This window comes from Peromyscus maniculatus, chromosome 12, assembly GCF_049852395.1.
Source record: "Peromyscus maniculatus bairdii isolate BWxNUB_F1_BW_parent chromosome 12, HU_Pman_BW_mat_3.1, whole genome shotgun sequence".
NCBI lineage: Eukaryota > Metazoa > Chordata > Mammalia > Rodentia > Cricetidae > Peromyscus > Peromyscus maniculatus.
The window spans coordinates 55750300-55765864 of record NC_134863.1 but is presented as its reverse complement, the minus strand read 5'-3'; the positions used below and the strand labels follow the sequence as shown (position 1 = coordinate 55765864).

General features: G+C 40.9%; 1 protein-coding gene across 1 annotated transcript; it reads left to right on the top strand.

Annotated features, from left to right (window-relative positions):
- Window positions 1–4461: 4461 nt before the first annotated feature.
- On the top strand, window positions 4462–5580 carry LOC143268041 (oocyte-specific homeobox protein 6-like). Its single transcript, XM_076548353.1, has 2 exons — window positions 4462–4656; window positions 5086–5580. The coding sequence occupies exons 1-2, from the start codon at window positions 4462–4464 to the stop codon at window positions 5578–5580; spliced, it is 690 nt and encodes a 229-aa protein (XP_076404468.1).
- The last annotated feature ends 9985 nt before the right edge of the window (window positions 5581–15565 follow it).

Below are 15565 nucleotides of genomic sequence, written 5' to 3'. Positions count from 1 at the left end.
GGTTGGTGAGTGCCTCCCTGGCTTTACCCGTCTCTGAATACTCATTATCATACAGACTCAATCATGTGTGAGCTGCAGAGTTAGCAAATGCCAAAGATCTCAAAGTGGCTCTGGGCTTCCAATCTGTTTGTTTGACACAGAAAAGCCCAACAGAACTCCTAACCCACCCATAGCCACTAGGCTAAACGCAACTGAGCCATTCCCTTCCTTAATGAGCCTTACTGCAATTTGGAGGGGCTGAGGATATACATGAAAACCCACAGAATCAACTCAGCTCAGCTCATAGGAGCTCACAGAGACTGAACTCCCAACCAGAGAGCTTGTATGGGACTGACCTAGGCACTCTGCACATCTCTTGCAGTTGTGTAGCTTGGTCTTGTTGTGGACTCCTAACAGTGGGAGCAGGGGCTGTCTCTGTTATCTGCTTTTGGGATATCAATTCTTGTTGGGCTGCCTCTTGCAGTCTTAATAGGAGAGGAGGTGCCTGGTCCTACAGCACCTTATATGCCATGACTGGCTGATAGACATGAGAGGCCTGTCCTTTTCAGAAGAGAAAAGAGGAAGAGTGGGTAGAGAGGGAAGAAGGGAGATTGGGGCGAGCAACTGGGAAGAGAGAGAGGGAAAGGGGTTGGAAATGTCATCAGGCTTGAGTACAATAATTCATTAAAAATCTAAAATAATAATAAAAATCAAAATTTGTTTTGTACTTTCTTTATTTTACTAGAAAATAGGAATTGATTTTTGTGTTTTTGTGTGCACCAAGATGGAAAGGCATCTCAAGAAAAGAGATTTCTACAACATCTCAATTGACATCCACACGTGGCTTCTCATCCCTCACATAATATAATGGAATTGAAATGTTTAAAAACATCTTCTTGGTCTGGGAATATCACTGAGGTTTAGGGTGCTGGTATAGGCGCCAGGATGAGGCCCGAAGGTCCATCTCCACCCATAGCAGATATATAGCCTCCTCTCTCTCACAAAAATAAATCATTTCCTGTTTTGTCTTTTTCTTTCTATTCTCTCCTCAGGACTGGAGATTGAAATGGGGTCCTGTTCATAGTAAAAACAGAAAGAGATTTCCCATTTAGATAAATTGGTAGTCTATTCCCTGTTTTCTCAAATGAAAAGTTCTGGCCACATATTCCTGTTTGACAATCAAAGTCATTCTGTAGCCCAGGCTGTCCTTGAACTTTCAAGACTCCTGCTGCATATGGAAATAGCTGGGAACACAGGTCTGTGTCCACAGGTCTGTTCCCTATGTAGCCTTTGATAACATTAAGTGTATGATTATTCTTTTCACTTGAAAATTTAGAGAACCATGAAAAGATTTTTGTCTTTTGTTAGATAATTCTTTTCCTTTAGAATCAGGGTTATCTGTACCTAGGCAGGCTTTGGAGCCACTGTTTAGTCAAGGATGGCCCCTCATGTCCTGATCCTCCTTTCTCTACCTCCAAGACTATGCAGACCTGCTATACCAACGTGGTGTCCAGAGGCAATAAATGGGCTAAATTTTAGTAAACTTTAAATGATCTGACAATTAATTCTAAAGGCCTCCAAACGGGGCATCATGGAGAACATTTAGTTGGTCATGTCTACAGGCCATTCGGGTTTTAAGTTTATTGTTCCCATGAGATCCTATGACAAGAATAAAAATAAGTCAATAAAAATGTAAAAGCACAGAGGTCTAGGTGTGGTGGTTCATACTTGTATTCTCAGCATAAAAGAGGCTTATCAATAAGACCTCTGCACATCCCAGGCCAGTGCAGACTTCAGACAGACACTCTGACTCAGCAAAACAGCAACACAAAGGGTTGGGGTGGAGCTCAGTGGGCAGAGTCGAATCCTGTAAGATGAATTGATAAACGGTCTTATTAATAAAAAACCCAGAGCCAGATCCTGGGATGAATTCTTTAAGATCAGAGAAACAGAAAAAGCCATAACCAACCTCACCTCAACAGCTCCTCATTGGATCCTTTCTCCATTAATCCTCAGCCTGGAAGCCTCTGAGTCCTCACCCAAACTTGTCTCCACTGAACTGCTGCTAAAAAGCCTACAAGCTTAAGAGCTTCTACTTTCTGATCCTCACACTTTATATATCTTTCTGCTTCTTGCCATCATTATCTGGGATTAAAGGTGTGTGTATATCCCAAGCAAGAAATGAGGACTCAAGTTCTGGGATTAATGTGGTGGCATGCACCACTCTCTGGCCACTATGTCTAATCTAATGACTGTTCTGTATTCTGACCCCAGATAAGGTTTATTATGGTACACAATATATTTGGGGACACAATATATCACCCCAGAATCCATCTTCTTTTCCATGTCTACCCTGTGGTTGACCATGATGGTAATCTGTAATCCCAACTTCAATAGGTGATTATGAGCTACACAGCAAGTTCAAGTTCTCCTGTCTCTCTGGCTTATAGCAAGAGCAGCTACAGAACCAGTGTCTTACCAGATATCAAAGAAAAAGGACAAAATTTCTACCTAGAGAACAATGTTTTCACAAGGAAGAACAAATATCTAGTTAGGACAGAATGTTTCTTACTTAGTAGCAACTAAAAAGCTTGGTAAAGGCACACTCAAGGGAACTGTTCTTCTAATCTCAGTATGTTCAATTCAGGTTGTGATGGCTACTCCTGGTTGTCAACTTGATTATATCTGGAATGAACTATTATCCAGATATGGAGGGCACACTTGTGATCCAGATCTGGAGGCAGGAGGGCAACAGGTCTGTGATTCAATCTTGAGCCTGAATGACTCAAGCCTTTAATCCAGACCTTGAGGCTAGAAGGCACACCTTTAATCTGGGCCACACCTTCTCTCTGAATACTATATAAGGGCAAGGAAAGTACGAAGGGTAATCTGCCTGCTTGCCTTCACCTCCAACAGGCCATCGATTCCTTCTTTGAGATCCTGGCAGATCAACCAAGACACCAAGCCTTCTGGGACTGAACAGCTCGTGGATTCCTGTATTTTCCATTCATAATTAGCCATTGTTGGAACGTAAGTCAATCCATTAAATTCAAATATCTATATGCATTTATTAAGTAACTTCTGTGACTCTAAAGAACCATGACTAGTACACAGGGGGATGAGAACTTCACAGTCATTCTCCTGAACACAGTGAGTGTGAAATCAGCCTGAGCTACAGAACCCCAGTATCTACTTTCCCTGGCGACGTAATTCTGAGAATCAGAGATCTGAAGCTTGGGAGATGGTGTGGTCAAAGTTCTTGTTAACTAGCCCGGTTACCTGTGTTGTTTTCCCATGGTTCACATGGTGAAAGGAGAAAACCACTTTCAATATGTTATCTTCTAACCTAGAGATATGGGCTCTGGCAACCTGGGGACAAAACACACACAGAAAAGACATGCAAAACATATTTTTCAATCTAGTTCCTATATATTTTCTACCATTTTCACAATAGTGTGGGTTGATCTCCTGAATGCATACAAACCTAGACAAGTGCTCTGTGAAACAGCCTCACCTAGGCCTGCTTGGTTAAATTTGCATTGGATTTAGTAGCTAATCTAAATCATCTGAAGATGTCAAGAAAGCTTCCTGGGTCTTGGCCAGTAAACTAAGCTCTTCCCTGACACAGGCTTCCTGAACATCTAAGATGTTGTTGTTCTTCTATTTGTAGAAAATATTTAAGCCCAGGTTCTTGGAGTAAAATTCCAACAGACAGTGGGTCCAGACAAAGTGAGTTAGTGGCCTGAAATTTAGTGTGTATATGATGGTTTTGTGGAGGGGGTATCTTTCTGGGAGAGAGGGTATGATAGGTTAGGAAGAGTCTTTGATAGCACTCTGGAGTTAGTATGTGTATCTGGAGGGTGAGGTCTACCATATGCCCTGTACATGGGAAGAGGGTCAGGTAGAGAGAAAGTTTGAAGACCTGAAGTGATTCCTGCTCCACAGGATATTGGAAAATGCTCCAACCTCTTAATGGTGTAATATAAGATCTGTGGATCTGGTGTTATGCATTTGCCTCCTCCAGGTTCTCCAGTACATGAACTTACTTAAAGTTGGGTTACATCCCAGTATATTTCCATGTCCACCAGTGCATAGGTGTCTCCCAAAAGTTTCAGCCAAATCCAGAAACTTAAGGCCACGTATTCCTCAAATTCCCTCCTCACATCCAGATTTCTAACTACATTCATATATGCACCTTTGGAAACAGGTTTCCAGATGGCTCAAGATTCTGCAAGGAAGTCAAGTCTGCCAATGTCTCAAAGTCCCCTATTTCCTCCAAGAACACTAATGCAATCAAATCTCCAATGGCACTCAGATCCTGTAAGGAGCCTAGGCCGCCAGGAGTCTCCAGGACCATCAAGGAAACCTAGTCTCCCAAGGCATCCAGGTCCCCCAACGCTGGGAACCCAATCAGTGCATCCTAGTCACCAGATGCCCTCAAGTTCCTCAGTGAGTTCTGGTTGTGAGAGTTCCCTAGGCCCTATGGTGGGTTCAAAGAAATATGGTGATCAGCAAGTTTGCCATAAAGATCCGAGGAAGCAACGAAAGGAACGTACCGTGTATTCCCACGAACAGAAGCTCCTCCTCTTAGAACATTTTAATCAGCACATGTACCCAGACTTGGAGCAAAGGGTGAAGCTGGCACCACTGATTGGTGTTACCGAGAATGAGGTCAAGGTCTGTATTTCTCTTGTTATCTCTCTTCTGCAGCCAGAATAGCTAGCCATGGAACCTGTAAATTTATCAGAATACAAACTCTCCATGATTCATCATGTATGGGGGAGCTTAGACATTCGTGGAAGTTATACCTATGTGCATCCATAACTGGATCTGGTGTTTCTTCAATCTCAGTACCAATATAGAGCCATATTTTCACCTTGCCAAAGTCTCAGTGACCCAGACAAAAGGGGCCCTTTTAAAAGCCTAGATATTCTAGCTGCAGATTACTTTTCTTTTATGTCGAATCATGAATTATCGACCTCTTACATTTTTTTGGAGCTCCAGACCTTTGTTTTTATGGGGGTAGTTGACAGAGACAAGATTTCCAATCAACATGTTCACTTGGGCACACAGGTCTTCCTCTGACAATTGTTTTTGTCCTTCCAGATATGGTTCAAGAACCAACGTGCTAGGTGCAAACGGGAGGAACTCAAGAATGTTAAAGAAGCACTCCCAGAATCAACTGGAAGCTCTCAAGATGATGCTGTGCCAACCCACTCTCCTGGTCAGTTATCAGTCACTGCCAATGTGGGGTCCTTGTCTCCAGGCACATCTACTGTGGGCTCCATTCCCAACCTCAAACCAAGCATGGAAGCTTCTCTCAATAATGATCAGGCTGTTGAAGATTCAAGGTGTAGTTCCCAAGAGGACCTGCTTGATGGTCAAGCCCCTGCTGCACCTCCCAATTTTGGGAAACCCCCAGTAGTTGAAATCCAGACTGACCCAGCAGTGACTGATGGTCCAGCCTCAGTGGAAGCTTCAGTTTCCACTAGAGCTTCACCCAGAAGCCCAGATGTTGTTCAGTACTTACATCCATCTTCAGAGCAGCTCTGGAAGTTGATATATGAGGATCTACGCCAAGGGGAGTGCTCAGAGACTTGAAGTTAGTTTCTGACTACATAATACCTCTCACAATAGAGCAGTCCATGCCCAGAAATTTTCATATCAATGCCAAATGTGATCATTCATGAACTTAATCTCAGGTTTTAGGAGACTGATGCAGGCTATTCTTCAGGCCTATATTGTCCACATACTGAAATTATTTCAAAAATGTTTTAAAATATTAAGTCTTATTGTGTTACATGTTAGTTTAATAAAAGTATAAATATTTTATGCAACAATTTTTAAAATAATTCGTTCTTGCCAGAATGGCTGTTGTATGACTTTCCTCCCCAAATATTTGTACATGAGAATGCCTGCATGCATGTATGCAATATATGGGGTCTTAAGGCCCGAAGAGGGATGAGGATTTCTAAGAATAAAACTACAGACCTTTGAGAACTACAGATGGGTGCTTGGAACAGAACCCAGGTCCTATGCAAGAGCAACAAGTGCTCTTAACCACTGAGCTCTCTCTTTCTCTAGTCCCATAGAGTAATAATGGTTTTAAATCATGTTTGGGAAATCCTGTCACAAATCCCAACTCCACAGAGTCCATGGGAATTAAATGTCCCCCTAGTTTATATATGTTGGAGGTGACTGTGGGTTCAAGCATATGGGACCTCACTATAAGGGATAATTCTAGTTCCAGGAACACTGCATATACCGGTGTGTTATAGAATATTTTTTAAGGTGTGTTGCTTTTGTTTATGTTGCATTTGTTTAACTCTGTGAGGCTTTGTTACTTTGCCTGTACAAAAAACCTGATGGGCTAATAAAGACCTGAAGAGCCAATCATGAGGCAGGAGAAAGATAGCTGGAGCTGGCAGGCAGAGAGGAAAAATAGAATGGAAAATCTGAGAGGGCATCTAACAGCCAGCAAGGAGAAGGACTTCAGCAGCCAGACACACAGACACATAGCCACAGCCACACAGCAAGCCACAGAGAAAGAGTAAGATTTACAGTAGTAAGAGAATGGAAAAGCCCAGAGGCCAAAGGTAGACAGGATCATTTAAGAAAAGCTGGCAAGAAACAAGTTAAACTAAGACCAGGCATTCATAATGAAGAATATGCCTCCACTTGGTATTTATTTGGGAACTGGGTGACAGGACCACCAAAAGAGCTATAAAAAGACCATAATACTGATGTACTTATATGTCAACACAACTTGTAATCACATAATATAAAGCCATACTCAGTGTATGCTATGACACACCCCAGCATAGAAATATATACCAGCCTTCTTTAATATATGTTTGTGTGTCTGCCAGCACTCACAGCTCACTATAGGGGTGTAGATGTCAGAGGAAATCTCTTAGGAGTTGGGTTTTTTTTCTCCCACCCTCTTACTCTCACACGTCACCAGACCTTGTGGAAAATTCCTTGATTAGAAGAGTCACCTGTGGCCACTCTCCCCTTCTATTTTTAGTTTGGGTACAGGGTCCCACTAACTTGCCCTGACAGCTCTGAAATGCAGCCTGGCAACCTCAGGCCTGACTGGTTGGCATTCCAGACCTGCAACCCAAGCCCTGTTTTGTCAGCTTTTGAGGAATATCCACATTGTTTCTATAGTGGCTGCAACAGTTTGCACTCACATCATCAAGATAAGTGTTCCTCTCTCCCACATCTTCTACAGCATAAGGTGTCCTTTTTTTTTTTTTTAATCTTGAACACTCTGTTTAGCTAAGAAAATCTCAGGGTAGATTTAATTTGCATTGACCTTATTGCTCAATATGACATATACATAATTTTGAGATGGCATTTCTGTGTGTAGCCTTGGCTGTCTTCTAAACCAGGTAGACCCAAGTGGATTTGATCTCAGAGATCTGCCTGCTTCTGCCTGATGAGTGCTGGGATTAAAGATGTGAGTCACTACTTTCCAGCCTGTTGGGTTTGTTCATTTTTTTCTTTGTTTTTTTCATTTGTTTTGGTTATATTTGTTTGTTTGTTTTAGAGACAAGGTCTCACTACAAATGGACCTAACTTTCCTGCAGGTCTTTGTATAGAACAGGATGAGGTGATCTTCATAAAGATCCCCCTGTCTCTGCCTCCTTAGTGCTGGGATTAAAGGAGTAATCCACCATACCCAGCTTGTTATCAGCATCCAAAATAGTTGCTCTGGCCTCTGTGTTCCATCTTTTGAGACTTTCTCTGTAGTTCTATACTCCATTCATTAAATTTTGAAAAGAAAATCTACTTGTTTTCTTTACTTTATTCATTTGAAACAGGTGTCTTTTTGTATCCTCAGCTTTCTTTGAATTCTATTTAGGTACACCAGCCTAGCCCAGAAATCAGGGATCCACCTGCCTCTGCGTCCCTTGTGCTTAGATTAAAGGTGTGTGTGACACCATGGCCTTTTAGGGCTGCTTTTTCTTGCAGTTCATTTAAAAATATTTCATTGTGTATTCTAAATATTACCCCACTGTCAGATCTTGCTTTATGACAAAATTTTTCTGGTAGAGATGCAACAAACATGTTTACTGACCTGAGACAGAGAAACAGGGACGCAAAAAAGCACAAATACCACCAAAGTCCAATTTTGTGAACCATGACTTCTATTGAGGTTCCTTATTTTTTTTGTTTGTTTGTTTTTATTGCTGTTGTTGTTGTTTGTTTTTTCAAGATAGAGTTTCTCTGTAACTTTGAAGCCTTTCAACAGAGATCTGCCTGCCTCTGCCTCCCGAGTACTAGGATTAAAAAGTGTGCACCACCGCCTGTTTTATTTTTTCCTCCTTTTTTGAGACAGGGTTTCCTGTGTAGTTTTGGGTACTTTTCTGGAAATCACTATCTAGCCAAGCTGGTTTCCAAGTCACAGAGATCTGCCAGGCTCTGCCTCCTGAGCCCTGGGACTAAAGCTGTGCACCACTGTCTGGCCCTTACACGTTTTTAAATCTTTTTTTTATAATTTATTTTTATGTTCGTTGGTGTTTTGCTTGTATATATGTCTAGACCTGGGTCTGATCCCCTGGAACTAGAGTAATTGACAGCTGTGAAGTACATTGTGAACCCAGGTCCTCTGAAAAAGCAGTTATTCCTTTCTCTTTGTTGTTTCTTTGTTTGATTTTGTGTTTGTTTGTTTGTTTGTTGTTTGTTTTGCTTTCTTTTGTTTTTGGAGATAGAGTTTCTCTGTGTAGTTTTGGTGCCTATCCTGGATCTGCCTCTATTGGCCAGGCTGTCCTCCAACTCTCTGCGATCTGCTTGTCTCTGCCTCCTGAGGGCTGGGATTAAGTGGGTGCACCACGACTGCCTGGCTAGTTAGTGCTCATAACAGCCCAAATGATTCCCCTGACTGAGACAGAGTTTATTTGTGTATCCCTTAGTGTCCTGGAACTCACTCTGTAGACTAGAGAGGCCTTGAAATCAGGTCTGCCTACCTCTGCCAATGCAGTGCTGGGATTAAATTTGTGCACCAACACAACCCCCCACCAATTACAGTTTGTAAAAACTGGGTAAATGCCAAGCAGTGATGGCACACTCCCTTGGAGGCAGAGCCATGCCGATCTCTGTGAGTTTGAGGACAGCCTGGGCTACCAAGTGAGTACCAGGAAATATGCAAAGCTACACAGAGAAACCTGTCATGAGAAACAAAACAAAACAAAACAAAAAACTGGGTAAAAAAATCACAGTCTATTGTAGGCCCAATGTTCAGGCCATAAAGAGTTGGCTTAAAATGTCAATATATTATTTTGTGTATGTGTGTCTGTGTGACATTTATTTAGATACTAGCAATTTATCTATATTTATGAAAGAGAAAAATCTGAATTTCCATGGACACAATGTGGAGAAGAGCTGGGGGGTGGAAAAAATATATACACATAAATGCACATTTGAGTATTAGGACATTTTATTTTCTGTGTAGCTACAGCTGTTCAGGAAAGTGTTATATAGACAAGGTTAAGCAGAAAGTCAAAAAGCTCCTACTCTGATCCTGCTAGAAGAGAAAGTAGGAAGTAGTCTTGAATGCATTGGCATTGGAGATCACTTCCTAAATATAACACCAGTAGCACAGCATTGAGAGAAACAATCAAACAATGGCGACCTCTTGAAATTGAGAATCTTTTGTAGAGCAAAGGATACGGTCAACAAGGCAAAGCAACAGCCTACAGAATGGGAAAAGATCTTTAACAACCCCATATTCGACAGAGGACTGATATCCAGAATATGTAAGGAACTCAAGAAATTAGACATCAAAACGACCAACAGTCCAATTAAGAAATGGGCTACAGAACTAAACAGAGATTTCTCAACAGAGGAAACTCAAATGGCTGAAAGACATTTAAGGAATTGCTCAACATCCCTAATCATCAGGGAAATGCAAATCAAAACAACTCTGAGATACCACCTTATGCCTGTCAGAATGGCTAAGATCAAAAACACTGAAGACAACATATGCTGGAGAGGTTGCAGAGCTAGGGGAACTCTCCTCCACTGCTGGTGGGAATGCAAGCTTGTACAACCGCTTTGGAAATCAATATGGTGCTTTCCTAGAAAATTGGGAATCAATCTCCCCCAAGATCCAGCTATACCACTCTTGGGCATATACCCAAGAAATGTTCAATAATACCACAAAAGCACTTGCTCAGCTATGTTCATATCAGCATTGTTTGTAATAGCCAAAACCTGGAAACAACCTAGACACCCTTCAACTGAAGAATGGATAAATAAATTGTGGCACATATACTCAATGGAATACTACTCAACAGAGAAAAACAATGACATCATGAGGTTTGCAGGCAAATGGATGGATCTAGAAAAAATCATCCTGAGTGAGGTAGCCCAGACTCAGAAAAACAAATATGGTATGTACTCACTCATAGGAGGATACTAGACATGAAATAAGGATGACTAGATTGCTACTCACATCACCTGGCTACCTGGAAAACAGGACCCCAAGAAAGACACGAGGATTGCCCAATAACGGAGAAATGGCTGAGATCTTCATGAACAACCTGGACATGAGTGGGAGCAATGAAGGGCAAGGGTCAAGGGAAAGAGAGTGGGAGATCCCAGGTGAATCAAGAATAGAGAGGGAGAACAAGGAATAGAAGACAATGGTAAATGAAGACCACAGGGGAAAAGGAAGAAACAAAGTGCTAAAGAGTCCCACAGAAATCCACAAAGATACCCCCACAAAAAACTGCTGGCAATGGTTGAGACACAGCTGGAACTGACCTACTCTGGTGATGAGATGGCCAAACACCCTAATAGTTGTGCCAGAAACCCCATCCAAGAACTGAGGACTCTGGATGCAGACATCCATGGCTAGGCCCCAGGTAGAGCTCCAGGAGTCTAATTAGCGAGAAAGAGGAGGCTTTATGTGAGTGAGAATTGAATAAACCAAGGTTGGATAAAGCACAGGGACAAATAGCTAAACGAATGGAAACACATGAACTATGAACCAAAGGCTGCGGGGCCCCCAACTGGATCAGACCCTCTGAATAGGTGAGACAGTTGATTGGCTTGATCTGTTTGGGAGTCATCTAGGCAGTTGTACCAGATCCTGGGCTCATTGCATGAGTTAGCTTTTTGAAACCTGGGACTTATGCAGGGACGCTTAGCTCAGTCTGGGAAGAGGGGACTGGACCTGCCTGGAGTGAGTCTACCAGGTCGTTTACAGTCCTTGGGGGAGGCTTTGCCCTGGAGGGAGTGGGAATGATGGGTGGGCTGGGGGGAAGGGGAGGGGGGCAGGAAGGGAGAGAACAAGGGAATCTGTGGCTCTTATGTAGAACTGAATGGTATTGTAAAATAAAATAAAAAAAAATTTCTCAGTTTCAAGAGGTCCCATTTATTAATTGTTGTGCTCATTGTCTGTGCTGTTGGGATTATATTTAGGAAGAGGAAAGATCCACCAAGAGGAAGTTTCAATTCCGAACATTTATGCCCCAAATACAAGGGCACCCACATATGTAAAAAATATTACTAAAGCTTAAACCACATATAAAACCCCACACATTAATAGTGGGAGACCTCAGCACCCCATTTTCACCACTGGACAGATCTCCCAAATCAAAACTTAACAGAGAAATAAAGGACTTAACTGATGTCATGACCCAAATGGAACTAATAGTTATCTACAGAACATTCTATACTAACAAAAAAGAATATACCTTCTTTTCAGCACCTAATGGAACCTTCCCTAAAATTGACCACATACTTGGGCACAAAGCAAATCTCAACAGATACAAAACAATTGGAATAACCTCCTGTGTTCTATCAGACCACAATGGTTTAAAGTTAGATTTCAACAACAACAAAAACTACAGAAAACCTACAATCTCATGGAAAATGAATAATGCTCAACTGAATCACCAATGGGTTAAGGAAGCAATAAAGAAAGAAATTCAAGACTACCTAGAGATTAACGAAAATGAAGACACCACATACCCAAACTCATGGGAGAGTATGAAAGCAGTGCTAAGAGGGAAATTCATAGCACTAAATGCCCACATGAAGAAGTTGGAGAAATCTCACACTGGTGGCTTAACAGTACACCTGAAAGCTCTACAACAAGCAGAAGCAAAGTCTCCCAGGAAGAATAGATGCCAAGAAATTATCAAAGTGAGAGGTGAAATAACAAAATAGAAAATAAGAGAATAATACAAAAAGCTAATGAAACAAAGAGTTGGTTCTTTGAGAAAATCAACAAGATAGACAAGTCTTTATCCAAATTATCCAAAAGACAGAGAGAGAGAATCCAAATCAACAAAATCAGAAATGAAAAGGGGGACATAACAACAGACATTGAGGAAATCCAGAGAATTATCAGGTCATATTTCAAAAACCTAAACTCCACAAAACTTTAAAACCTAAAAGAAATGGACAACTTTCTGGATAGGTACCACATACCTAAGATAAATCAAGACCAGACAATCTATTTAAATAATCTAATAACCTCTAAGGAAATAGAAACAGTCATTAAAAGTCTCCCAACCAAAAAAAAAAAAAAAGCCCAGCACCAGACGGTTTCAGTTCAGAATTCTACAAGATTTCAAGAAGAGTAAATACCAATACTCTCTAAATTGTTCCACATAATAGAAACAGACGGAACATTATCAAACTCCTTCTATGAGGATACAATTACCCTGATTCCTAAACCAAGTAAGGATACAACAAAGAAAGGGAACTACACAATGATCTCCCTCCATGATGATTAATGCAAAAATACTCAATAAAATACAGGGAAACAGACTCCAAGAATACATCAAAACAATTATCCACCATGACCAAGTAGGCATGATCCCAGGAATGCAAGGGTGGTTCAACATTCGAAAGTCCATCAATATAATACACTATGAAAACAATCTCAAAGAAAAAAAAATCACATGATCATCTCACTAGATGCAGAAAAGGCATTTGACAAAATCCAAAAATGAGCTTCTGACTTAGGTTGCATGGTATGTCAGCAGATCACCTTACCCAACATGGAGATGCCTGCTCAGGCCACACAGGTGCTCTGACTTTGGTTGGTGACCACCTTCTTCGCATTACCAGTCTCTGAATACTCATTATCATACAGGCTCAATCATGTGTGAGCTGCAGAGTTAACAAATGCCAAAGATCTCAAAATGGTGCTGGGCTTGAAATCTGTGTGTTCAAATGGAAAAGAGCAACAGAAGTCCTAACCCACCCATAGCCACTAGGCTAAAGGCAACTGAGCCATTCCCTTCCTTAATGAGCCTTACTGCAAATTGGAGTCCTTGTAAGATGGTATCCCAAAAGCAAATGGACCTTGAGTTTATAATTTATAATTTTCAAAGCCAATCAAAATGTATATAACTATTGAATTATATTTATCAAGCCCAGTAGAATGAAGGATTAACTAACTGTGATAGCCACTTTTGCTGCCAGGGTCTCCACTGTGCTAGCTGTAGTAAGCAATTATGAAATGGTAATCCCAGAAACAGTTGCAGTAGTGGCTGCCACTGCTATAACAACAACAATGGCAGCAGATATGTCAAATTCTCTTCTGGAGCATATGGGCATCCACTGGTATGGATACAACTCCAGAAACACGAACTAACAAGGCCCATTTTTCTTGATCCCAGCATGACTTAAGCTGGCAGCTCTGCAATAGAACAACTAAGAACCATAAAGAGAAAACGTTAGTAAAATATGTTTGTTTGGTTTTTTTAATAGTTCACGCTTTCTTTTAAGTTTTTATTTTTATTTTCTTAAATTAATTAATTTTTCTATTATCAGCTTGATACAGTGTAGACGTAACCAACCGTCTTATTAAATAAGAAACACAGAAACAATGTAAAAGAGAAAGCCGAGAAGTCAGAGCTCAGAGCTAAAATCTCACCCTTCCTCCTGCTGTCCCAGCTTCGCGAAAAGAGACCTACTTCCTGTCCGTTCGTATTTTTAAAGTATGTTGTTCTGCCTTCTCATTGGTTGTAAACCCAAACACATGACTGCCTCGTCACTGTCTGAATGTACAGCCCCCTAGGTCTTAAAGGCATATGTCTCCAATGCTGGCTGTATCCCTGAACACACAGAGATCTTATGGGATTAAAGGCGTGTGCCACCACCGCCACACTCTTGCTATGGCTCTAATAGCTCTGACCCTGAACACACAGATATCTATGGGATTAAAGGCGTGTGCCACCACCGCCACACTCTTGCTATGGCTCTAATAGCTCTGACCCCCAGACAACTTTATTTATTAACATACAATCAAATTAATATTTCAGTACAAATCAAAATAATATTTCAATACAATTAGATTACCACCACATTTCCCCTTTTCTATTTTAATAAAAAGAAAAAAAGCAAAAGGTTATGACTAACAAAAGAAAAACTATATACAAAAGTACAATAACTATATACAATATATACAAGTAATAAATACCTAAACAGGTATTTGACGAATCAGAGAAAATAATTCCATTATCTATCCTATTTTGATAATTCCAAGATGTATCTAATGTACTTTCTATCCTAATTAATTTTCAACTATAACTAACTAATCTTCAACCATAACTAACTAATCTTCAACTCCCTCAGAGACCCAAGAAGGGAATAATATTAGCTAACAAAAATAAAAACAGGAAGTGCATGCAAGCAACTTCCAAAAAAATTTTGTGAGTTGACAGAAACAGCCAGCTGCCTGGGCAGTCACCTGAGGTTTCTCCGCAGTGTTGGGGCATCATCTTCAGCCTATAGGCTTAGTGTATCTGACAGACTCATTTGTGAAGTAGGATGTACACAAGGTCAACAGTTCAACCTCACATTGGGTGAGAGCAGTCCACGTACCAGAAACACCTGAATTCCACTAGTGTCCTGTCATGATTCAGGATTTTAAATTCTGGAAATTGTTGACAGTTTTTTAATTCAGCTGTCCATTCTTCTTGGCTGTGTATATATGGCTTCATCTCAGCATCCCCTTCTTCTCCACATCCCTCTATTAAATGCCAGTCTACTTTTGAGAGGCATGAGCTTTCAGCTGCTGTTCCATTGTACAACAGAATCCATCGGCCCTCTGCCTGTTAAGCTGCCTTCGAAGAAAAGGGCACCGTACCTTTTCCGGATGCGAAGGCCACTTCAGGGATGGGGCCATATTGTCCTGGCCTCAGAAGATGCCTTTTGATAAAGCCATAACCACACTTGTTTTGGCAAGAATCAGTAGTCCCTTGTTTCGTGATCTGTCTGTCCATTTTGTCCTGTTGATTCGAGGATACTTTGTTGTCCAGTGGCTAACTTTTGCCAGAATGAAAGTTGTCTCCATATGCAGTTTCTTCAATGCCCATATTTTCTCTAAAGTAGATTGGTACTGCCAGGAGCCGACATGTCTCAAAAAAGAAAAATTTTCTAAGTTATTAAAACATTTTAAATGCCATATTCTGTAGATCTCTGAAGGGTTTGAAGATGACCTGTCTAAAACATCTCTGCTCAATTTTTAAAACATATCTAATATGACTACAAGTTCTATGATAATGTCTAACTACTAGCTTTCATTTCTTTATATCCTAATAGTTGATAATAATAACAT

Coding starts and splice junctions, on each gene's coding strand:
- LOC143268041 (XM_076548353.1), top strand. CDS start 4,462: ATGGTGGGTTCAAAGAAATATGGTGATCAGCAAGTTTGCCATAAAGAT. Junction 4,657..5,085: donor TTACCGAGAATGAGGTCAAG/GTCTGTATTTCT, acceptor TTGTCCTTCCAG/ATATGGTTCAAGAACCAACG.